The sequence below is a fragment of the Hoplias malabaricus genome, chromosome 4 (genome assembly GCF_029633855.1).
Source record: "Hoplias malabaricus isolate fHopMal1 chromosome 4, fHopMal1.hap1, whole genome shotgun sequence".
Lineage (NCBI taxonomy): Eukaryota > Metazoa > Chordata > Actinopteri > Characiformes > Erythrinidae > Hoplias > Hoplias malabaricus.
This window is the reverse complement of record NC_089803.1, coordinates 37,914,696-37,939,421: the sequence shown is the minus strand read 5'-3', so window position 1 is coordinate 37,939,421 and position 24,726 is coordinate 37,914,696. Positions and strand designations below refer to the sequence as shown.

Below are 24,726 nucleotides of genomic sequence, written 5' to 3'. Positions count from 1 at the left end.
CGGGAATCAAACCCACAACCTCCAGGCCCCTGGAGCTGTGTGACTGCGACACTACCTGCTGCGCCACTGTGTCGCCCCAGGTATCAATATCTATATGGATAGTGCTGAAAACCCCATTCTTTGTTTTTTTCAGAAATGCTACTGTCCCTTTAACACCCAAGCCCACCCACAACGTCAAGCAAAAGGTGGTCCCGGTGGGGCGTGTTTGCATCACAGAAACACCCTCAGTTGGTGCTGCAGTTGTTTTTACTGCTGGAGCCTTAATGTAGCATGAGCATTGCTTTTAAAAAAGCTGGCACACCACTGAGTGTAGGCCACTGCTTGTCCACCATCAGACCACTCCAGGTACTGTCCTGTACAGGATATAACATTTTTAATCTCCTTAAACAGATTTTAAAATGACAGAGACTTTTATTCTAGAAAACAAACTAATACAAATATTACTAACAACTATGAGAGATATAATAATGAGTATAAGCCTGATATAAAAAGATTATGCTGAAAATGTTGACACTGTGCTTGATTAAAATTATTTACTAATCCAATTTAGGGTCACGGGGGGTCCAGAGCCTACCTGGAATCATCTGGCGCAAGGCGGGAATACACCTTGGAGGGGAAGCCAGTCCTTCACAGGGCAACACAGACACACACACATTCACTCACACCTACGGACACCTACGGAGCTGTGTGACTGCGACACTACCTGCTGCGCCACCGTGCCGCCCTAGAATTATATGTATATATATATATATAATGTAATATGTATAACCAAGATTGTTATGGTTAATAATTATGTAGAACATGGTTGTCTTAATTGGCGGCGGTATGGTATGGAGGTATCAATATTTCAGTATCGATCACATTACTATTATTCATTGAATAATGATAACCGGAGGGCGGCACGGTGGTGCAGCAGGTAGTGTCGCAGTCACACAGCTCCAAGGACCTGGAGGTTGTGGGCTCGATTTCTGCTCAGGGTGACTGTCTGTGAGGAGTTGGTGTGTTCTCCCCGTGTCTGCGTGGGTTTCCTCCGGGTGCTCCAGTTTCCTCCCACAGTCCAAAAACACACGTTGGTAGGTTGATTGGCAACTCAAAAGTGTCCGTAAGTGTGAGTGAATGTGTGAGTGTGTGTGTTACCCTGTGAAGGACTGGCGCCCCCTCCAGGGTGTATTCCCGCCTTGGATAAGCGGTTACAGATAATGAATGAATGAATGAATGATAACCGGGGACAGGCGGACACGGGGAGAACACACCAAACTCATTACAGTCACCCGGAGCGCGACATGAACCCACAACCTCCAGGTCCCTGGAGATGCGCCACCATTGGTATTATTTATTGTAATTTTTTCTTTTGAACATTTGAAGTTACCGAACAAGTGAAGATACCATTCTGGTTACAGATACTTGCACTGCTTACATGGCCATGAACTGCAATTCAACCTGAGCATCCATCTTAAACAAATTTAACCAGATCAGAGCCAGAACTGCCCCATCCCAATTCTTGCCGTTTTCTGATTAGGAAATCCACCTACACTCCACTAGACCAGACTAGCTAAGACTAGACTTTACCTGAAACTGAATGCAGCCCTTTTTTGTAAATACCTCAAGGGGAGTAACTCCTTCTGTGCTTCGTTTCTCAGGCTGTGCAGGTGTGAGACCTTTCCACATTGTGCAATCTCTACCAGTAAATAACCACAACAGGCCCCTCTTTCATAGACTTTTTTTTATTCCTTGTAGCTTTGGAAGATATGCATGCAGAGCTATGAATGACAGCACAACCACAGACCTTCTGGTCACAGGCCTGCTTCTCTACAAATAAGGTTATGGCTGCCCTCAAACAATAACATGTAAGAATAATTACCAACAGTAGGCTGTTAAGTGATACACTCCCATTAAGTAAGAAGCTAAAGTGATACATTCCCATAAATTTTAAAATGTGATTATAATAGCAGAAGTACAGGTCAGAGATTCTAACAGACATTATATGTTTACACGTCAACATTTTGTGTGGTTTATACACTAGATCAATGGTGCTCAATACTGATCCCAGAAAACCACTGCTCTGCTCAAACACATTACAGTTACATTTATATTTAAGACAATTAGCAGACACTCTTATCCAGTAAGATCCAGTCACAAAAGTACCTCACTGTTTTCAGTGTCCAAAAACGTCTTCTTTAACCTGGCAGCCCAGCAGGTCATTACCCACACGAACACATTCAGCGAGATTGACCACTGAAACACAAACAGAAAACATTACAATAAAACAGGCCTAATCATGGACCTGAATTATTGCTTGAGGCAGATGCATTAGTGTCTGTCTTACAGTGGGTAACCTACCCAGCCACCAGAGGTCATACATCCCAAATCCTGAGCAATGAACTTGTACATTAGTAAAGGGGACCTCCAGCAGCCAAACAAGCGCAGCATAGCCATAGTCCAGAGTGCAGTTTCCCAGACAATATTTCTCAGTCAAAGAATGCACTTCTGCTGTCTTTTATTAAAATAATTATTTCTGAATAATGTTCTTGATTCTGTTCATTTTTAACAATAGAGAATAAAATTCCTTAGTGCACCTTTAACTAAACTCGAATATTAAATAAGATTGAAGTATTTTGAACTGTTTTTTCAACAGTTGTTTCAGGATAAATTGAGTTTACCGTTCTGGTTGCGGATCCATTTCACTGCTTTCATGGCCACGAACTGCCATTCAACCTGAGCATCCATCTTAAACCCATTTAACCAGATCAGAGCCAGAACTGTAGCCCAGACTCCCTTATCCACCTTAATACAAAAACACACAACACATACAACATTGACACAAACTTCAATGCAACATATTACAAATAGTACGAAACTTTAAATGTACTCAAGCAGATCAGGCTCCTGATCAACTCCAGATTGGGTGCCCTGGAAAATTGTGACAACATTGGACACCCTTTTGGGCACCTCTAAAATGTATGGTGGGGTTGGATTAAATTACAGCAGGAACACCAGCAGGAACCTCCCCTCTCCATCCTTCCCTGTGTGAAAACACTCAGCAAACTCATTCTTGACCTTCTCTGTGAATAACTTCATTTAATACATAACTGTATGAAAGGAAAATTTAATTTATCTGATTCACACCCTTTCCCACAAGCCACCATAGTTCCCTGTGACCTTAATGGAATGTTTGTGACAGGCTTTTGGCACAATATCACAAGAAACAAGCACCACATTTCTCACCTGTTCAGAACAAGTTGCAGTGACTGTTTCTTCAAATAACAGTGAGCCTTTTGGAACACATTTCACAGGATGGAAGGGTCTAGCCACACCCATCTCGCCAGCTTTAAACAGTTATCAAACATGGCGGGACAAAATTTCCCACAGAGATTAAAGTTCACCCACGCTTCGGAGGATTTTCCGTCACAGCCGTTACTCGCTCAGTTGTGTCAGGCTACTGACGGTTGCTATCTGTGTTAGTGTGTGTTTAAAATCATAAATGCCATATAAAAACAGAGGATTAGAATGAGCGGACATTTGCGACACCCGCTAGCAGGAAAGAGAATTACATCTTTGAAAAGCAGGAGAAATCACACGGATAAGCGCGAAACTGATTTAAGCTAGCCTTCACGTAAATTATTTCAAGAATTTAGGGATCATAATTTATAAAAAGGACAATTCTGTGGAAATGCAGGGAGTGCTTGTAAAAATATATCTATCGCAAACTGAAAAAAAAGCTGTTTTCTTTGGGTTGCTGCATGACAGGTGCATGGGTTTTCCAGTGATTCCTCACAGCCTCTACTCATTCTACATGGAGTCATACCACTACACCTGTAAAAACAACCCTGAAACATGGGTTTATTACAACTTTTGTAATTGGAGTAAGAATTAAACTGAAGACGTTAATGCTGCTACAGCTAACAGTGTTAAACAGCATTGTTTTCTTGTCTGGTTTACAACAATATAAAATAAAATCATGCACTGAAAATGTTATTTCATAGATTAATTTATCATTAAAGTCACATATTGTCCTAGAAAAATTGTTCAAAAGCATATCATTCCTATAAAACACTATTGGTACTCAAATATTTAAATAAAGTGTAGGTTAAGGTCTTTTTATACTTTGCACATTCTTCTGTAAACTGAATTTTAGCATTAAAATGTTGATACAATTAAAAATAGTTTGTAGATATTGTAGATGGTTATATTCCTTCCTTACATCAGTGTTTTCTTTTCATTCAGTTGACTAGAATATTAAAAAGCTCACATTAGTGGAGTGTGCTAAATATTCATGGTTGTGCTCAATGTAGTTATTACACCATCTAGATAAAGGGTTACACAAGTTGTCAAATCCATACAAGGACACATTTATTAACACACAATATATACTGTAGTACCACACCCACACCCACAACAGAAAGGGCCATGTAGTGGCCACAGGCTTGAACAGCCTGGAGTGCATTGTACAGGACAGGATCATTCACTGTCACAATTTCCTTTCACATGGCAGGGAAAGGGCCCTTTTCCAGTTGCTTGCCCATATCCTCCATGAGTTCAGCCTGGTAGGCTGAGTGAAGGGAAGAGATGTTTAATGCTCTCACTGCCAGGGAAGAAGCTCTGCATGTAGCTTCATGGACTGAGGCAGGGAACCGGTCTATCTTATTGAGAAGGGAGGGCTTGGGCGGTGCAAGCAGCCCCCCCTGTGAGGTGTCTAACTATGGAAGGCTGAATAGTTGGGGGTCTCCCATGCTGACTGCAGCCATGTCCTTGACCTCAAGTCCTGAGAGTCACTGTTTCATGTGTTTGGCACATGCCAGGAAGACCGGGAAAAGCTGTTTTCTAGGGGCCAGATGGGGGACCTAGTAGCTTGCCATCGTACACATCTCTCTCTTGATTGGCAGGATTTAGGTGAGGCTGCCAGTCAATGTTGAGACTGGCAGTAGCCCACACACTCACCTCTAGGAGAACTGCATGTGGAGTGTTGGCTGCTCTGCTGGTCAGTGCAGCTTGAGTGGGAGGAATAGTGTCCTCATTATCTGAGTCCTCGGACACGTTTATCGCATCTTCATCTTCCCCAGAGCTGAGATGCTCAAGATGGGAGAACGTTACCAAAAATGGGCAGGGTCAGACTGGTCAGCCCAGCTAAGGGTGGCTAAGGTCTGAGGGGCATCCAGGACTGCCATAATATTATCACAATTTTCTCCATCAGAGTCATGCTGCTACCCTGGATGGAAGCCACTCCACCAACCGAGGAGTTTCTAGGGTAAAGGGAGGCAACGGCTGTAGCTTTCTGGCTGAGCAATAGCTTCCTCTGCGTTTTTTACCCCCATGCATACAACGCAGATAGGATGAGCATCCAGGGCTGCAATAAGGGCACAGCAGGCAACTGCTGGTTCTCAGAGGGCATGGGTGTAGAAGGCTTAGAAAGAGCCACTAGGAGCAAGTTTGAAAGTTAAGATAATTGGGGAACCTGTGAAAGTTTTAAGAAAACAGAGGGTAGGCAGGCAGCCTATAAGTCAGCGAGCGTGAAACAGCTGACACACCTAAATAATTGATAAATCATGCCCAGTGGAGGTTGATTCTGAGAGGATGCGTTTTCTTGTGGACCGTTAAATAAATCGGCATGAAAAATCTGTCAAGCTGTGAGCAGTAAAACAGGTCGCAAGAAGCAAATATCAACTGGAAATATGCAGCGTGACTGGGTCCTATATGTCAGCTGGGTTTGGCAGAACTTTACTTGGTTTGGACATGCACACCTATCTGTCAAGCCAGACTTGGTGCAACTGGATGCTTCTACAGAGGTCAGAACAAAAGTCCATCCAATTGTTTCCCCACATTTACATCGTACATTTGGAAACTACTTCAAATAATGACCATTTTACATGACCATTCTAGCAAACGGGATGGAGAGAAATTACTAAAGTAAAGAGGAAATATGAGAATCTGCAATATCTAAAAATTAATTATTAATTAGTAATTAACATTTGTATCAATATTGTAATGCTAAAATTCAGTTTACCTACTGTTGTGTATTGAAAAAAGCTCATTCCACCATGTTTGGAGGATGGGCAGGGTGGATATGGCCAGGTCCAAGAGGTGGTTTCAGAGCACCAAAACAGTGACCAATGGAGATTCAAACGTACTTCTAAGACCCTCTCACATGTGAAATGTCTTCCAAAAGTCAAAAGCAAAAGAGCTTATTAAAAAAATGTATAGGTAAAATATAAAGTTAAGTATCAAATAACTGTAAAAAGTAATAAGGTGACTAAATATCTTTTAAACATATTCTTTTAATAAACATTTTTTCTGATTTACATTATCAACATATACTTTTTCCTCTTAATTCTAAGAATTGTGCTTGTAGATTTATTTTTGCATTTGTAGAACTTTTAAAGCAAAATTCACCCCATAGACTGCTTCTAAAATCATTTGTGAAATAATTGCACTGGCAGATCCCTATAAAACTCTTTACAAAGTCTGTGTTCTTTAGACACTTGATTAACACATTACTCACCTGTGCAGGGATCCGCTTGACCACCTCCTCTTCTGTTTTCCCAAACACCTTCAACAGTGCACCATCCATTTCCCAGCAGCCTGAAGCCTTTTGGAGAGAGATGAGCTGCAGCAGTGTGTCTTCAACAGCTGGCAAACTTCGTTTCATCATATGTGTACGTGCACCTACACACATATAAGAATAGGAATGAGAGAGAGAGTTTATTTGCAAAGAAATTGCTGAAATGAGTCCATTATAAAGAGAATTATTTAGGTTTTGATTTAGTTGAATCCTCACAGTTTCAAACAAAAGCTGACCTTTACAAATGACATAAATGTACATATACATGCACAAATAATACATAAACACAAAATGTCAGTGTAGTAGCATGAAAAGATTAATACTAATAATATGAATTAACCAATATTTAGTGTACACTCTCTAAAAAGGTAGTGTATAGGTACATTGTTCACTAAAAGGCAGCTGTGGCCTAATTGTTAGAGAGAAGGGCTCTTGATTGAAATGTTGTTGGTTAGATTCCCATGACCAGCAGGAAAACTGGGGGCAGTGGGAGTGAAGGAACAGCACTGTCCTCCTCCCTCAATCCATGGCTAAGATGCCCTTGGGAAAGACACCGAACCCACAACTGCTCCTGGGGGCTGGCTGACACAGAAATGATGTGAGTTCTCAGGGTCTATATAGGGCTGAGGTGAGAAGATTTGGTGTTGTCCTACTCCCAAAATTATGGTATGACATAACTTCAATTATGTTACTTAAATAAAGATACTGAATATGTGGCCTTGGGCGGCATAGTGGCAGCAGATAGTGTCGCAGTAACACAGCTCCAGGCATCTCTAGTGGTGGTTCGAGTCCTGGTCTGTGTCCGGTTTCCTCCCACAGTCCAAAAACACATATTGGTAGGTGGGGTGGCAACTCAAAAGTGTCCATAGGTGTGAATGTGTGAGTGAATGTATGAGTGTGTGTGTCACACTGTGAAGGGAGTTCCCGCCTTGGTCCCGTGGTTCTGTGAAGGCTGAACTGGATAAGTGGTTATAGACAATGAATTAATTAATTAATATGTGGCCTTGAGGGTACCACCACAGAGACAGTTATTCGGAGAGTGTGGGCTAGTAAAATCTGTAAAAACACTTACTAAACAAAACAAAAAGTCGCAAACAAATGTACACTTACTGAGTCGTTCTGGATTTATTTTTTTCTTTTCTAAAAATAGAAAGAACATTTTAATAAGTGTTTTTATGTAATGTGTGAATAAATAAGTAATAAAATCTATAAAATAATATAAAATCTTACTTACTTGAAAACGCACCTACATTGTGAACATTTAAATAAGAATATATTAACAATTAATATTATATATATATATATATATATATATATATATATATATATATATATATATATATATATATATAAGTCTATCCTAAAAAGTTGGGACAATGTACAGCATATAAATAAAAAGAAAATGCCATGATATACATACTGTAGGAAATGTCACATAAACTTAATATTGTCTTCAATATATAATTAAATAGCTAGAAAATATGTTTTTTAATAATTACATTTTAGGATAAAACCACCATGTGCAATAGGCTTCCGTGAAGCGCCACCTGAAAAACACATGCCTATACACAAGCAGCATACTGTTATCTAATTGTGTACAAACACAAGATGAATGCAGAAAAGAAGCAGAAATTCTGTATGAAACACAGAGTGAAATCAACACTGACCTGGTGCAGGCACTCTCCTCCTCAGTAGTGGTCCTTTCACAGCCTCTCCACTGCTCTTCTGAACAGCGATGAAGGCCGTGTGTGAGCTGCTCACTCTTGCCTCCACACTGAGCTCCACAACTCTGGCCTTTAAAGCCTCTTTCTCCACTCCCTCGGTCTGCTCTTCTCGTTCCAGAGAGCGAATCAGAGCACGAGCTGCCAGCCTGTGGATGGACAGTCTGCACGCGCACAGTGATCAATCCACAAGAGTGAAATTAAACCTTCTGCCTGTATCTGCTAAGTTGTGTTCATGTTACAAAGTTAAGCAAATGCAGTGTTAGGAGTGTTGACCAAGAGCTCACTCGTATTGCATGGGGAACTGAACCCCAGCGTGACACAAGAAATCATCAATGTTAACCACTCGGTTTTAACTGTTTACAGTGTTTCTGCAATATTTGCTAAAAGTGTGTTTTTATTTCACTCAGCTGATATTTATGTATAGTGTTTGAGAAAAGACTGCAAATCATTTCATGTCAGTCTAATCTTCATGATATCTAAACCTACAAAGCCCAGTTTCATTGTTGCAGTTTTCCTTATTGACACATAATATCAGAAGAGGAGGAAGAAAAGAAATAAAATACATTCTCTGAGACAGTGCCTAGTCATAGAGTGTAACTGAATATTATCCAGTATTCTCAGCGTGCTTGAGAGAGAAGCCAAGTTTGTTGGTGACTTCTTGATCTGCTAGACGGTATTTCACTGTTACAGAGCCCTGAGAGTCCGAGCTCGGACTCTACAAACACAGAGGAAACGTAATTCTGTGAATTATCACAAAATAATTCAGCAATTCACCAGTATTATACTTTCTTGAAATATTTTTGATTTTCTTAAACGTCATGGACCAGAAAACACAGGAAAAAATGTCACACCTTGTTTCACTGTAAATGTCCATTCTCACCTTTCCTTTCAGCTGGGCATAAATCAGTGCCCTTTGACCCTGGAATAGTACATTAATGGGTGGACTCAGTCGGGTGGTGGACATGCCCTCTGGAACTGTCCACTCTTCAGTGATATCAACCACAGCCGGCTGTAGAGCATAGCGTAGAGACTGCATTACCTAGAATAAAGACAGAAAAGCTGTGTTATGTATGGAGCAGAAAACAGATAATTTACTGTTCCATATACTGAACATAAAAAATAATTTATGACCTTAATGTGACTAAAGTAATAAAATCTTATTTTGTGACACTGGGCTGTAGTATAGACTCCTATTATTTCTGATGATTTTCTTTATGATATGACACAGTTGTCCCTGGCTTTGCGCTGCATACTTTGGGCTGCATGCAGTCAGTGCCTGTGATAAACTGAGCGTGGCCACCTCCCTCCTGAGCCATTCCTGTGATGAGGGCAGTGCTCGCACCTTCACCGATCCTAAATGTGAAGCACCTATTCAAATAACAACAGTTCAGTCATTATTTCGAAGTAAGATATTATTCAGTTATGGCTGCTATTCATTGGGTGAAAGTGATAAAGTTTAGTGCTCTTCCTCACTTAGGATACTGGAAATGACTTGAGAAAATGTTCTCCTAAGATTTATCAAGACCTGGAGGTTTTTAAGTATGCTACCAATGAGTATACAAGAACTGATTAACAGTCTATAGCTGAATTTATGTCTGATAGATGCAATGCAAATAATTAATTAATTCATTCATTATTTGTAACCGCTTATCCAATTTAGGGTCACGGTGGGTGCAGAGCCTACCTGGAATCATTGGGCGCAAGGCGGGAATACACCTTGGAGGGGGCGCCAGTCCTTCACAGGGCAAAACAGACACACACACACACATTCACTCACACACACACTTTTTGAGTCGCCAATCGGCCTGCATCGTGTGTTTTTGGACTGTGGGAGGAAACCGGAGCTCCCGGAGGAAACCCACGCGGACACGGGGAGAACACACCAACTCCTGACAGACAGTCACCCGGAGCGGGAATCGAACCCACAACCTCCAGGTCCCTGGAGCTGTGTGACTGCGACACTACATGCTGCGCCACCGTCACACCCCAATGCAAATAATAATAATAATTATTATAATTATAATATATATATAATTATATATATATATATATATATATATATATATATATATATATATATATATATATATATATATATATATATATAATAATAATAATAATTATTATTATTATTATTCAGTCATTATGCATTTGTAGTATTTATACAAGAAACACTATTACATAATTCCTAATTACTATTATAATATTTGCTGTAATGTAAATGTAATGTAACACAGTGTTTGCACATGTAAACACATTAGAGTTGTTAGAGTAACTACAGCTCCAGGGACCTGTGGGTTGTGGGTTCAAGCCCCACTCTGGGTGGCTGTCTGTGAGGAGTTTTGTGTGTTGTCCCCGTGTCTGCATTGGTTTCTTTCGGGTGCTCTGGTTTCCTCCCAGGGTCCAAAAACACGACTCAAAAGTGTCCATAGGTTTGAGTGTGTGAGTGAATATGTGTGTGTGTGTGACACCTTGTGAAGGACTGGTGCCCCCACCAGGGTGTGATTCCGGGTAGGATCCGGACCCACCACGACCCTGAACTACATGAGATGTCACAGACAATGAATGAATGAATGTGTGGCTGTAATGTTTTTCTGTAAAGGTTTTCTGAGCCTTACGTTACAAGGAGACAGGAATCAAGGCCTCAAGTGCTCGAAACAAACAAACAAAAAAAAAAAGATAAAAGATAAAGGATAATGCAGGGTTCTGCAGTGAGGCTTGCCCTTTACACCATAATATAAATTTTTCGCTCTCTATCTATGCCCTCTGTTACAAGCGTCTAACAGAGGAGCGCCTCTTTACTGATCACACCTGACAAGCTCTCAACCCTCAAGCCCTGCCCCAGGCTGAACCAATACCTCCAAATAGGGTTGACGTCCCATGATGTTATTCCCTCTCAAACACATCTACATACACATCAGTGGCGGATGCTGGTCTTTCAAGGAGGGGAAGCTCAATTTCGGCCTCCATCATAAAATGTGTCCGTTTATTTATACGTAAATTCTACCCTCCGTTCCTTTTCAAGAAAATGATCTGTGAACTTGTCGTACCAACAAGGCGTCTTTTCCAGGGACTTGACTAGTGTCCTCTCAGTGGCCAGCAGAGCTAGGCTGCTTAAACGGCCTTGGCCCATGTGAAGTGTGTCCGCCTGTGCTCACACAGGTCTTTACATCAAAGGATCGCTGATTCGCTCATTTCGCTGTCAATCAAAAAGGGATTCAGCCTCAGACAGATCATCCAATCATCATACAGAAGTGTGTCCGGGCCAGCCGAGGCCAGCCCACTGCCCCATAGATCCCCAGAGATGCTGAGCGTCCGATGGGCGGGACAAAGCCCAGCATTTATCCAATGACTCATCTCGTTTCGCTGCACTTCGCTGCTTCGCTATTGAACTCTGTGGACGCTCAGCGTCCGCGCTGTTTAAACAACTGTGAGGCTGCGGATTGAGAGGAAAGCCGCGTCTTTACCAGTGATAAGAAGCTGATTCTGAAGTTGAGCGCGTTGTAGTGCATATTTATTCAATGACATGTACACACAACAGTATATATATGATCACTTATTTTTTGACATTTTAGGGAAAGCTGAGCTTCCCTTGCAGTCTTAGAGCAATCGCAACTGATACACACACATATAGCGCTATAAAATTATCATGACATCTTTCTATGCATTACTTAAAGGTCTTAAAGGTGGATCTGCCCAACAGGAATAAGCTGTCCTAGTTCCTTTTATCTCCCTTTTGTCCCATGTAACCTTACACAGACAAACTCAAAGGTGAGTATTTAAAACCTGTGCCATACTTTTACTTAACTGTAATTGTAATTGTGTTACATACTGATGATGGGCTACCTTGCCACATCACAGTGGTGAAATGTAACTAAAGTGCTATGAATGTTTAGATTTCTAGTTAATAATGTTATAATGTTAAACAGCACGTGCCTGTGAGAATCAGTATGGTTTTTCACAAGGCAAAGGATTTCTTTGGTGTTCCACACCTCTCCATCAGTGAACATAAACACCTGCAGAGAAAGGAGAAATACGTAGAACTTCAACTTAGTACTTTTAGGACAAATTAAATCTTGAATGAGTGAAAAGAAACTAAAATCTTGTGTTTTAGTCAATATTAGGCTATATTTAATGAGGAATCCAGAACTTCCAGATTTCACTGTGAATGTAGTTGGCTTTGGTGAAAAATACATTGAGGAGCAGAGGACATTCATCCATCCCTCCATCCTCATTTAAATACAACATATGAAAATATGAAAATTTGCATTTACAGAGATGTTTTGACAATAAAATATATCTCAAGTTTAAAATGGCATTTTCAGATGCGAAGTACCTTTTATGGTATTGGTTTGCAAAAACTCTCACTCACTAATTCAGACACATCATCTAGGAATTTTTTCCACATACTCACATTTATAGACTGCTCCACAGTGTTCAGTACTGTCTTCTCTGTGTTTGACACAGCCTCTCTCAATTATCAAATTTATTTTTATGCCTACATTTAAAGTACTCAGTCTCATATTTTGTAATAACATTGTTAATTACACTCATATATTGAATTATTTTACAGTATTAATGAGGAATTTCTTGTTCCCATTCTCACTCTGTTAATATAATAAAACTATCAATGAAGCTGTAACAATTTCACCTGTGCCACTTTTGCATGAAATGTGCTAAAAGGCAGCTGTAAGAGACAGGTGTAAGATGTTTACATTAAAAATTAATCTTTCGAATGAATTCATTGAAAATGGTTTAGCAATAACCAACATGCATATATGGAAACTGATAGGGTTTATTTACTAAAACAGCTGCACTATCCATTGTTTCATGTATTTCGTTTATTGGGTGTATTTTTGTGTTCCTTGCAGTATTTATGATTGCTTGCACTCAGCAGCCTGTTGAACATGTATATCAGGACTGAATACAACACTGTATGCTGCAGGAAAGCCGCAGGTTAATGATGATGTTACCTGTCTGGGATGGTTATGGATGCACTGCTGGCTGTAGATGTGTTTTAGAGGCTGTAGAATCTCTGTGCCACCCATATCTGCTCGCATTTCCTTTACTCTATTCACAGCCTGCTCCATTGTCTCCTGAGTGTATTCTACACTGTTCCTAAAGAACAGAAAGAAAGAAATGTGTAAAACACACAGAGAGAACAGTGCTGCCTGTTAAAAACAGTCCTGCATCATCTGTCTTTAATTAATTAATTAATTAATATGTCAAAAAAGTTCCTTTCTTACAAGTGAATTTAACTAATTTAAGGTGTACTCATTGTTGGACACAGACATTTAGTTACTTACGCGCGCACACACACACACACACACACACACACACACACAGACAAACACACAGACACACACAAACACACTGTGGAAAGAGCTGCAAATGAGGTTAAGTCACCAACCGAAATTCCAAAAAAAAATTACAAAAAGTTGTATAAAGCCTTACAGAACTTGGCTCGCCAGAAATAAACCTATTTTCTCTGGGATGATGGAACACAGCCCAATACCTTTGGAGGAATTTAAGCTGTGTTTGTTCTAAAACTAATCCTCTAACATCAGTGCCTGGCTTCATTAACGTTCTTGTGGCTGAAAGCCACCATGTAGTGTAAAGCCTTCCTCATAGAAAACTATAAGCTACTGTAACTATAAGTTACTGCAGCAAAAAAGGAAAAGCCCCATATTAATATCCTTAATTGCAGAAAAATTATTTGGATGGGTGCAGTTTCTAAGAATTGGTTCATTGACAGGTCCCAAATCAATCCCCAGTGATGCCTCTGCCATCCAAGGCTGGGAGTCCTAAGAGAACACAACTGGTTTCACTCTGGGGTCTGGCGGTCCATTCTCCTCCCCTCATCACCCATGGCACAGTGCCATCCAGCACAGGATTCTGTGAACTGACGTGACACCCTTGGTCAGTCAGATTGATTCCCTGGACATTGCATAGTGGCAAATCAAAAGAAGTTAGTGGTTAACATCACTTGTCTTGGAGGTAGCTTGTGTTTTTCCTCACCTTCCCATTATTTGTAGCATCAAATGGGATGAGTTTTGCTCATACATGGCATGTTCTCACATTGCTAAACATTTTTTAAAGAAAGCATATGATTACTCACGGAAAGAAAGATTCATAGTGGGAACCAAAGCCATAGATGTTGAAGTAGCATCCCAAAGGAAGACTCTTCAGCAGCAGAAGCAGAGTGTCCTTAAAACAATGACATCACAAAAGTAAATGCTACTCAATACACCAAAATACATCCATATAGAGCATCCTAAATATGTGTGTGAGTGTTTGTGTTTATATACAATAATGATTTGTCTATCAAAAACCTATGGGTAGGACAATATATCCTGAAAGATATATAGCTGCTTAATGTTAATCTCAACATAGTAAATCATGTTCAAACAGTAGTACATACACAGCTAAAAGAGTGTGAGACAAAGAGTGACCCAATTCTGGGTCTTCCTTTCAAATGCTTTGTCTACTTCATCCTCAAATGGAACTGTTAACTCTTTGAAATAAACTATCCATTTACTTTCAGAGTATAGCACCATATCATATAACTACCTCAGTGTAGTTAATGCAGCACACTCTGGGACCTGCAGTTTTTACCTATGTCCACCAGCAATTTCCAATCTCATGCTTCGTCCCATCTACCAATATTTATTGCCTGTGCACAGTCTTGAATATGTACACCCTCACGCACAATCCTAATCACTTTATTGCTACAACCACTTGTTAATGCATTTACCTCTAAGCGTCTGCTGTCCAACAAACATGCTAAAATCCTTAGCAACTGTATACCTCCCCTGCGACAAACTAAACTTAGAAGCTGATAGAATATGCCTCAGCATGCCAACCCCTGTACATAATCTACAACTAAGGTCTTCGCCTACTCACTGTCCAAGATTTTGTGGAACTGGAAGGACATCATAAGTTGCTCCAAGCAAAAACGTAATACGACTTGCTTCCATCGGCCACAATTCTTGCGAAGTGATCTTCTGCTTCTGTAGATTCTCCTAGCCATTGGCCTTGTTTCCAAGCCATTGGCCTTGTTTCCAAGCCATTGGCCTTGTTTTGCGTGTGACGCTGCTGTTGCGCACTGTGCCTACTCTTCCTGATTGCAAATAAATCTGGTCATCATTTGCCTTCTCTCTGGTGATGTGGCCTTACTAACTGCTTTCCACGAATCACCTGACCCAAGGCCTGCTCTTCCGCATTGCACTTGGCCAATCACATCCCTTAGCTCTAATGAGCTCCTTGCTACCTGCACTGCCACTCGTAGGTTCTACTTCCTTCCTACTTTTGTGAATAGCACTGCTGCTTTAACCACTGAATCCTTTGAACCTGACAAAATCATCTTGTGACTCACCTTTGCACATTTTAATTCCTCAACGATACTTGTGAGTGATAGCTCCAGTACCCCTCTCCCATATCATGCCACACTACTTAAACATTGTGGCACCCCTAGCCACTTCCTTATAGCCTTGTTCATAACCCTTTCCATCCTCCCTACTTCTGTGATTGAAATGCCATAAACTGTCAGCGGCCATCTAATACGAGGCAGTAAGCCAAACTGCAGACACCACAATTTCAACTTCCTTGGCAAACACAATCTATCAATGCTATTAATAGCCTTCACAAATTCAGCCTTTATGCCCACAACTTAGTTAGTTTCACTTAGCGCTGCACTATACCATCTACCTAAACTCTTCACTGGTCTCCTCTCCAGTACTGTAGGAATAATTTCTCCTTCCATCCAGAAATCTTCCTGTACAAGTTTTCCTTTGAAAATCGACAGACATCTAGACGTGCTCAGTTTAACTTTCAGGCTAGCCAACCTTAGATTATCATTTAACTTGCCCAGCAACTGCTGTGCGCAAAGCACAATAGTCATCAGGGTCATCATGTTGTCCATGTTGTCCATGTAAGGGGGAAGCCAAGTACCATCATGCAACCTCTCCCTGCCTATGACTCACTTAGAGGCCCTGATTACTACCTCCATCACTATCGCAATTGTTAATGGTGAAATTGTACATCCAGTCATTATACATATTCCTAACCGCTGCTATGATGTAACAAATTCCCTACAAAAGCAAACCTGAATGTCCTCAAAATATGCTTTAACAAGCCTAGTAACCTTCTTGGGCATCTGGAAAAAGTCTAAGGCATTACACATGAGTTTATTTGGCACTGGGCCAAATGCATTCAATTAATCTAGGAAAACGTGTAGATTCCTACCGACTTTCTTTACTGTCTGAATTTGATGCTGCTACGTTCCGAACAAGGGCTGGGCGATATATTGATATAAAGTATATGGAGATAGAACAGAGCGGGATATGGAGTGCGGCTACAGTGTTTATATCAATATTTTACGTTTTTAAAAGTCTAAATCTTGTACAGGGCCATTCTGTGCTCTGCTCAGCTCATCTGCTTTGCTCTAGTGCAGGGGTTGGCAACCCGCGGCTCTTTGATCCCTCTGATGCGGCTCAGCTTTTGAAAATATTTACTAAGTATTTAATTAAAATGTATTTTATTTTAGTTCGTTCATTTTCAAAATGTAATTCTATGAAGATTATGGCGATCTTGTAACATCTAAAATATTTTAATATTTAAAATATTTTGTTGCTCTTAATACACGTCACAACTATCCATGCTATCACATGCTATCCAAACAAGTATCACACTTAAGAAAATCTCACACTATCACACTAAAGAAATCAAATTAAAAAGATTTGTGGCCCACACAGTTCTATTCCCACAGCACCTTTCTCCTTAGAGATAAAGATACCGCTTGCTCTTCTCCACTCTTTTGCAATGATCCCTTTCTTCCAAACTATGGAACCATCAACCTCCACAAAAACCTTGAGACCTCAGGTTGTCATGCTTGTACACCAAATATGGCAAACCATTAGGTCCTGGAGCAGAACCTGCCTTTGCATGATGCATCTTTAACCTCACTCCATTTTGGTGGGCTAACCTCCATTTGTCGCTGTATTTCACCTTGTGGTGGATTATCTTGTGGCAACACTAACCTCTTTCCAACTTTTAAACTCAGCGATTTCTCCTTACCAAATAAGTATACATACATATCCCTTCTTGCTCTCTGCATGCGCAGAATTTTTCCACAAAAGTAACTCCATAAACTAGGGCAGTGGAGGATGCTGGTCTTTCAAGGAGGGGAAGCTCAATTTCGGCCTACATCATAAAATGTGTCGATTTATTTATACGTAAATTCTACCCTCCGTTCCTTTTCAAGAAAATGATCTGTGACCCTGTCGTACCAACAAAGCGTCTTTTCCAGAGACTTGACTAGTGTCCTCTCAATGGCCAGCAGAGCTAGGCTGCTTAAACGGCCTTGGCCCATGTGAAGTGTTAGTGCCTGTTAGTGCTTTCTGATGTTGGAGGGACTCAGCAGCACCCGCTGGACAGAAACTACGATAGAAGTCAGAAAGAGTGATAGAAGTCAGTCTCCAAACACAAGCAGCTACAAAAAAACCCACCAGAAACAGAAGCTCGATTTGTCGCTAGTCGTTTTTAACAAAGAAAATGCTGCTAAGAGGTTTAAGAAAGTCTCTGGTTCAACTCAGAACAGAATGAAAATTTAATGCTCCCACGGATCTTTACACCAAAGGATCGCTTATTCACTCATTTCGCTGTCAATCAAAAAGGGATTCAGCCTCAGACAGATCATCAAATCATCATGCAGAAGCTGAGCGTCCAGGCCAGCCGAGGCCAACCCACTGCCCCATAAACCCCCAGAGACACTGAGCGTCCGATGGGCAGGACAAAGCCCAGCATTTATCCAATGACTCGTCTCGTTTCGCTGCACTTCGCTGCTTCGCTACTGAACTTCGCTCAGCGTCCACACTGTTTAAAGCTGTTTGAAGCTGCGGGAATGATTGAGAAAAAAGCCGCATCTTTACCAGTGATAAGAAGCTGATTCTGAACAAAAGTTGAGCGTATTGTAGTGCATATTTATTCAATGACATGTACACACAACAGTATATATTTGATCACTTATTTTTTGACATTTTAGGGGAAGCTGAGCTTCCCTTGCAGTCCTTTCCATAGCAATTGCCTCTGCACTAGGGTCTGTGAAGACACACCCAGGGCGTCAGGCAGCCATCCCCAGCACCTGAGTAGCAGTTTTTGGTTCAGTGTCTTGCTCAAGTGCATTTCAGCCATGGATGTTCCTGCCGGTCTTGGGGATTGAACTGCTCTGTCTACTAACCATTAGGCCACGGCTGCTCCCAATTCTCTGTCATCCCTCCCTCTTCCCTCTCCCTCGCTTCTGTCTCACACCTCCTTCATCTCTCTTCCTCTCACCCCTCCCTCAACTCTCAGATTCAGATCTCTGTCTCCACAGCGCTCTCACAGTGATCACACACACTTCTCTCTGGGCAGCCTGGACTGATTATACCTGCCCTTCTCTACAGCAAGGCTGTGGTCACTGAGCCAGTACTTATTCTAGATACCTTTTCTTACTGTTAGTGATGATTTGGTTGGTGTTCAGTTGGAGGGCTGGGCAGTGTTAGAGCCTAAACCACTGCAGGCTCAGTGAGAATCAGCTGGACAATCTAAATATTCCTATGCACTGGCTCCTTATCTAGAACTATACACCAGTGGCGGATGCTGGTCTTCCAAGGAAGGGGAAGCTGAATTTCAGCCTACATCATAAAATGTGTCGGTTTATTTATACATAAATTCAACCCTCCGTTCCGTTTCAAGAAAATGATCTGTGACCCTGTCGTACCAACAAGGCGTCTTCCAGGGACTTGACTAGTGTCCTCTCAATGCAGAGCTATGCTGCTTAAACGGCCTTGGCCCATGTGAAGTGTTAGTGCCTGTTAGTGCTTTCTGATGTTGGAGGGACTCAGCAGCACCTGCTGGACAGAAACTACGATAGAAGTCAGAAAGAGTGATAGAAGTCAGTCTCCAAACACAAGCAGCTACAAAAAAACCCACCAGAAACAGAAGCTCGATTTGTCGCTAGTCGTTTTTAACAAAGAAAATGCTGCTAAGAGGTTTAAGAAAGTCTCTGGTTCAACTCAGAACAGAATGAAAATTTAATGCTCCCACGGATCTTTACACCAAAGGATCGCTTATTCACTCATTTCGCTGTCAATCAAAAAGGGATTCAGCCTCAGACAGATCATCAAATCATCATGCAGAAGCTGAGCGTCCAGGCCAGCCGAGGCCAACCCACTGCCCCATAAACCCCCAGAGACACTGAGCGTCCGATGGGCAGGACAAAGCCCAGCATTTATCCAATGACTCGTCTCGTTTCGCTGCACTTCGCTGCTTCGCTACTGAACTTCGCTCAGCGTCCACACTGTTTAAAGCTGTTTGAAGCTGCGGGAATGATTGAGAAAAAAGCCGCATCTTTACCAGTGATAAGAAGCTGATTCTGAACAAAAGTTGAGCGTATTGTAGTGCATATTTATTCAATGACATGTACACACAACAGTATATATTTGATCACTTATTTTTTGACATTTTAGGGGAAGCTGAGCTTCCCTTGCAGTCCTTTGCATAGCAATTGCCTCTGCACTAGGGTCTGTGAAGACACACCCAGGGCGTCAGGCAGCCATCCCCAGCACCTGAGTAGCAGTTTTTGGTTCAGTGTCTTGCTCAAGTGCATTTCAGCCATGGATGTTCCTGCCGGTCTTGGGGATTGAACTGCTCTGTCTACTAACCATTAGGCCACGGCTGCTCCCAATTCTCTGTCATCCCTCCCTCTTCCCTCTCCCTCGCTTCTGTCTCACACCTCCTTCATCTCTCTTCCTCTCACCCCTCCCTCAACTCTCAGATTCAGATCTCTGTCTCCACAGCGCTCTCACAGTGATCACACACACTTCTCTCTGGGCAGCCTGGACTGATTATACCTGCCCTTCTCTACAGCAAGGCTGTGGTCACTGAGCCAGTACTTATTCTAGATACCTTTTCTTACTGTTAGTGATGATTTGGTTGGTGTTCAGTTGGAGGGCTGGGCAGTGTTAGAGCCTAAACCACTGCAGGCTCAGTGAGAATCAGCTGGACAATCTAAATATTCCTATGCACTGGCTCCTTATCTAGAACTATACACCAGTGGCGGATGCTGGTCTTCCAAGGAAGGGGAAGCTGAATTTCAGCCTACATCATAAAATGTGTCGGTTTATTTATACATAAATTCAACCCTCCGTTCCGTTTCAAGAAAATGATCTGTGACCCTGTCGTACCAACAAGGCGTCTTCCAGGGACTTGACTAGTGTCCTCTCAATGCAGAGCTATGCTGCTTAAACGGCCTTGGCCCATGTGAAGTGTTAGTGCCTGTTAGTGCTTTCTGATGTTGGAGGGACTCAGCAGCACCTGCTGGACAGAAACTACGATAGAAGTCAGAAAGAGTGATAGAAGTCAGTCTCCAAACACAAGCAGCTACAAAAAAACCCACCAGAAACAGAAGCTCGATTTGTCGCTAGTCGTTTTTAACAAAGAAAATGCTGCTAAGAGGTTTAAGAAAGTCTCTGGTTCAACTCAGAACAGAATGAAAATTTAATGCTCCCACGGATCTTTACACCAAAGGATCGCTTATTCACTCATTTCGCTGTCAATCAAAAAGGGATTCAGCCTCAGACAGATCATCAAATCATCATGCAGAAGCTGAGCGTCCAGGCCAGCCGAGGCCAACCCACTGCCCCATAAACCCCCAGAGACACTGAGCGTCCGATGGGCAGGACAAAGCCCAGCATTTATCCAATGACTCGTCTCGTTTCGCTGCACTTCGCTGCTTCGCTACTGAACTTCGCTCAGCGTCCACACTGTTTAAAGCTGTTTGAAGCTGCGGGAATGATTGAGAAAAAAGCCGCATCTTTACCAGTGATAAGAAGCTGATTCTGAACAAAAGTTGAGCGTATTGTAGTGCATATTTATTCAATGACATGTACACACAACAGTATATATTTGATCACTTATTTTTTGACATTTTAGGGGAAGCTGAGCTTCCCTTGCAGTCCTTTGCATAGCAATTGCCTCTGCACTAGGGTCTGTGAAGACACACCCAGGGCGTCAGGCAGCCATCCCCAGCACCTGAGTAGCAGTTTTTGGTTCAGTGTCTTGCTCAAGTGCATTTCAGCCATGGATGTTCCTGCCGGTCTTGGGGATTGAACTGCTCTGTCTACTAACCATTAGGCCACGGCTGCTCCCAATTCTCTGTCATCCCTCCCTCTTCCCTCTCCCTCTCTTCTGTCTCACACCTCCTTCATCTCTCTTCCTCTCACCCCTCCCTCAACTCTCAGATTCAGATCTCTGTCTCCACAGCGCTCTCACAGTGATCACACACACTTCTCTCTGGGCAGCCTGGACTGATTATACCTGCCCTTCTCTACAGCAAGGCTGTGGTCACTGAGCCAGTACTTATTCTAGATACCTTTTCTTACTGTTAGTGATGATTTGGTTGGTGTTCAGTTGGAGGGCTGGGCAGTGTTAGAGCCTAAACCACTACAGGCTCAGTGAGAATCAGCTGGACAATCTAAATATTCCTATGCACTGGCTCCTTATCTAGAACTATACACCAGTGGCGGATGCTGGTCTTCCAAGGAAGGGGAAGCTGAATTTCAGCCTACATCATAAAATGTGTCGGTTTATTTATACATAAATTCAACCCTCCGTTCCGTTTCAAGAAAATGATCTGTGACCCTGTCGTACCAACAAGGCGTCTTCCAGGGACTTGACTAGTGTCCTCTCAATGCAGAGCTATGCTGCTTAAACGGCCTTGGCCCATGTGAAGTGTTAGTGCCTGTTAGTGCTTTTTGATGTTGGAGGGACTCAGCAGCACCTGCTGGACAGAAACTGCGATAAAAGTCAGAAAGAGTGATAGAAATCAGTCTCCAAACACAAGCAGCTACAAAAAACCCACCAGAAACAGAAGCTCAATTTGTCGCTAGTCGTTTTTAACAAAGAAAATGCTGCTAAGAGGTTTAAGAAAGTCTCTGGTTCAACTCAGAACAGAATGAAAATGTAATGCTTCCACAGATCTTTACACCAAAGGATCGCTGATTCACTCATTTCGCTGTCAATCAAAAAGGGATTCAGCCTCAGACAGATCATCCAATCATCATGCAGAAGCTGAGCGTCCAGGCCAGCCGAGGCCAACCCACTGCCCCATAGACCCCCAGAGACGCTGAGCGTCCGATGGGCAGGACAAAGCCCAGCATTTATCCAATGACTCGTCTTGTTTCGCTGCACTTCGCTGCTTCGCTACTGAACTTCGCTCAGCGTCCACACTGTTTAAAGCTGTTTGAAGCTGCGGGAATGATTGAGAAAAAAGCCGCATCTTTACCAGTGATAAGAAGCTGATTCTGAACAAAAGTTGAGCGCATTGTAGTGCATATTTATTCAATGACATGTACACACAACAGTATATATTTGATCACTTATTTTTTGACATTTTAGGGGAAGCTGAGCTTCCCTTGCAGTCTTTTGCATAGCAATTGCCTCTGCACTAGGGTCTTTGAAGACACACCCAGGGCGTCAGGCAGCCATCCCCAGCACCTGAGTAGCAGTTTTTGGTTCAGTGTCTTGCTCAAGTACATTTCAGCCATGGATGTTCCTGCTGGTCTTGGGGATAGAACTGCTCTGTCTACTAACCATTAGGCCACGGCTGCTCCCAATTCTCTGTCATCCCTCCCTCTTCCCTCTCCCTCTCTTCTGTCTCACACCTCCTTCATCTCTCTTCCTCTCACCCCTCCCTCTCAACTCTCAGATTCAGATCTCTGTCTCCACAGCGCTCTCACAGTGATCACACACTCTTCTCTCTGGGCAGCCTGGACTGATTATACCTGCCCTTCTCTACAGCAAGGCTGTGGTCACTGAGCCAGTACTTATTCTAGATACTTTTTCTTACTGTTAGTGATGATCTGGTTGGTGTTCAGTTGGAGAGCTGGGCAGTGTTAGAGCCTAAACCACTACAGGCTCAGTGAGAATCAGCTGGACAATTTAAATATTCCTATGCACTGGCTCCTTATCTAGAACTATACACCAGTGGCGGATGCTGGTCTTCCAAGGAAGGGAAAGTTGAATTTCAGCCTACATCATAAAATGTGTCGGTTTATTTATACATAAATTCAACCCTCCATTTCGTTTCAAGAAAATGATCTGTGACTCTGTCGTACCAACAAGGCGTCTTCCAGGGACTTGACTAGTGTCCTCTCAATGCAGAGCAATGCTGCTTAAACGGCCTTGGCCCATGTGAAGTGTTAGTGCCTGTTAGTGCTTTTTGATGTTGGAGGGACTCAGCAGAACCTGCTGGACAGAAACTGCGATAGAAGTCAGAAAGAGTGATATAAATCAGTCTCCAAACACAAGCAGCTACAAAAAACCCACCAGAAATAGAAGCTTGATTTGTCGCTAGTCATTTTTAATAAAGAAAATGCTGCTAAGAAGTTTAAGAAAGTCGCCGTTTCAACTCAGAACAGAATGAAAATGTAATGCTCCCACGGATCTTTACACCAAAGGATCGCTGATTCGCTCATTTCGCTGTCAATCAAAAAGGGATTCAGCCTCAGACAGATCATCCAATCATCATGCAGAAGCTGAGCATCCGGGCCAGCCCACTGCTTACAATGCCCAGTCATTTTATCATACATTATATTGTCAGTGTTCAGCTTACAATGTACTGTCATTTGCGTATAATCAGTCAGTGGCCTATACTTCACTCTATTCCTACAGCTTACCGTGTCCCTGTAATCACCTAGCATGGTCATTGTTACAGTGGATGTAACTTGGTCACTGATTATTCAGTGGATGCCTCTATACATCTCTACAAAGCTACCTGCAATATGTGTGACTTACAGCATACTGCCTCTACACTATCTCCACACAATCATCTGCATAATATTTATGCAACTTACTGAACATTATATTCTATTTTTAACCTTATTTGATTATTTTATATAATATTTTTATATTATTACTTACTTTTTTACTATTACTATTATTATAATTCTTATTACTATTACTATTTTTATTGTACCCAGCACATTCACCAGTGTCAACACTAAATTAGTGTTAAAATAACACTGTGAATGTAAAACTTTAACACTCATCAACATTCTCAGTGTTAGTTTAACACTAATGGTGTTGATATGTAAATATGTTATTTTGCTTTTTCTCTACAGTGCTGCTCTTTTCTTTCTTTTTTTTAATAGACGGTGTACCATTCCCAGAAGTACTGCAATACCGGGTCGATGCATGGAGCGGACGGAGCAAGTCTCTCTTTCATCTCCCTGCTCTAAAAAACAATTTACAATGAAGTCCTCATATAGAGGTTGTATCAGATATTAAACTGATAAGAACAAATACTCCATTTGATCTTAGCTAAAAGGCAGAGAGGCTATCGTGCTGCTCTAAACCTTAACTTTCCTTCTGTCGTCAAAGTCATTTATCCATCTATTATTATTAAAT

The 24,726-nt window shown here is 41.9% G+C and overlaps 1 protein-coding gene and 1 non-coding gene across 2 annotated transcripts in view; both read right to left on the bottom strand.

The window, feature by feature from the left end:
* Nucleotides 1–1,717: 1,717 nt before the first annotated feature.
* The window catches only part of LOC136695022 (von Willebrand factor A domain-containing protein 5A-like), a 34,440-nt gene continuing 11,431 nt past the window's right edge, over nucleotides 1,718–24,726 (bottom strand). The window contains exons 8-18 of the mRNA XM_066668838.1: nucleotides 14,399–14,487; nucleotides 13,254–13,398; nucleotides 12,217–12,296; nucleotides 9,534–9,648; nucleotides 9,161–9,319; nucleotides 8,969–8,995; nucleotides 8,224–8,452; nucleotides 7,667–7,696; nucleotides 6,497–6,660; nucleotides 2,661–2,784; nucleotides 1,718–2,235 (exon numbers count right to left, since the gene is read on the bottom strand). Coding sequence (XP_066524935.1) covers nucleotides 2,156–2,235; nucleotides 2,661–2,784; nucleotides 6,497–6,660; nucleotides 7,667–7,696; nucleotides 8,224–8,452; nucleotides 8,969–8,995; nucleotides 9,161–9,319; nucleotides 9,534–9,648; nucleotides 12,217–12,296; nucleotides 13,254–13,398; nucleotides 14,399–14,487 — 1,242 coding nt within the window. The 3' untranslated portion in view covers nucleotides 1,718–2,155. The remainder of the gene's footprint in view (nucleotides 2,236–2,660; nucleotides 2,785–6,496; nucleotides 6,661–7,666; nucleotides 7,697–8,223; nucleotides 8,453–8,968; nucleotides 8,996–9,160; nucleotides 9,320–9,533; nucleotides 9,649–12,216; nucleotides 12,297–13,253; nucleotides 13,399–14,398; nucleotides 14,488–24,726) is intronic.
* LOC136695759 (U2 spliceosomal RNA) lies at nucleotides 24,469–24,659 on the bottom strand. Its single transcript, XR_010802357.1, has one exon. It is a non-coding gene; the product is annotated as a U2 spliceosomal RNA (small nuclear RNA).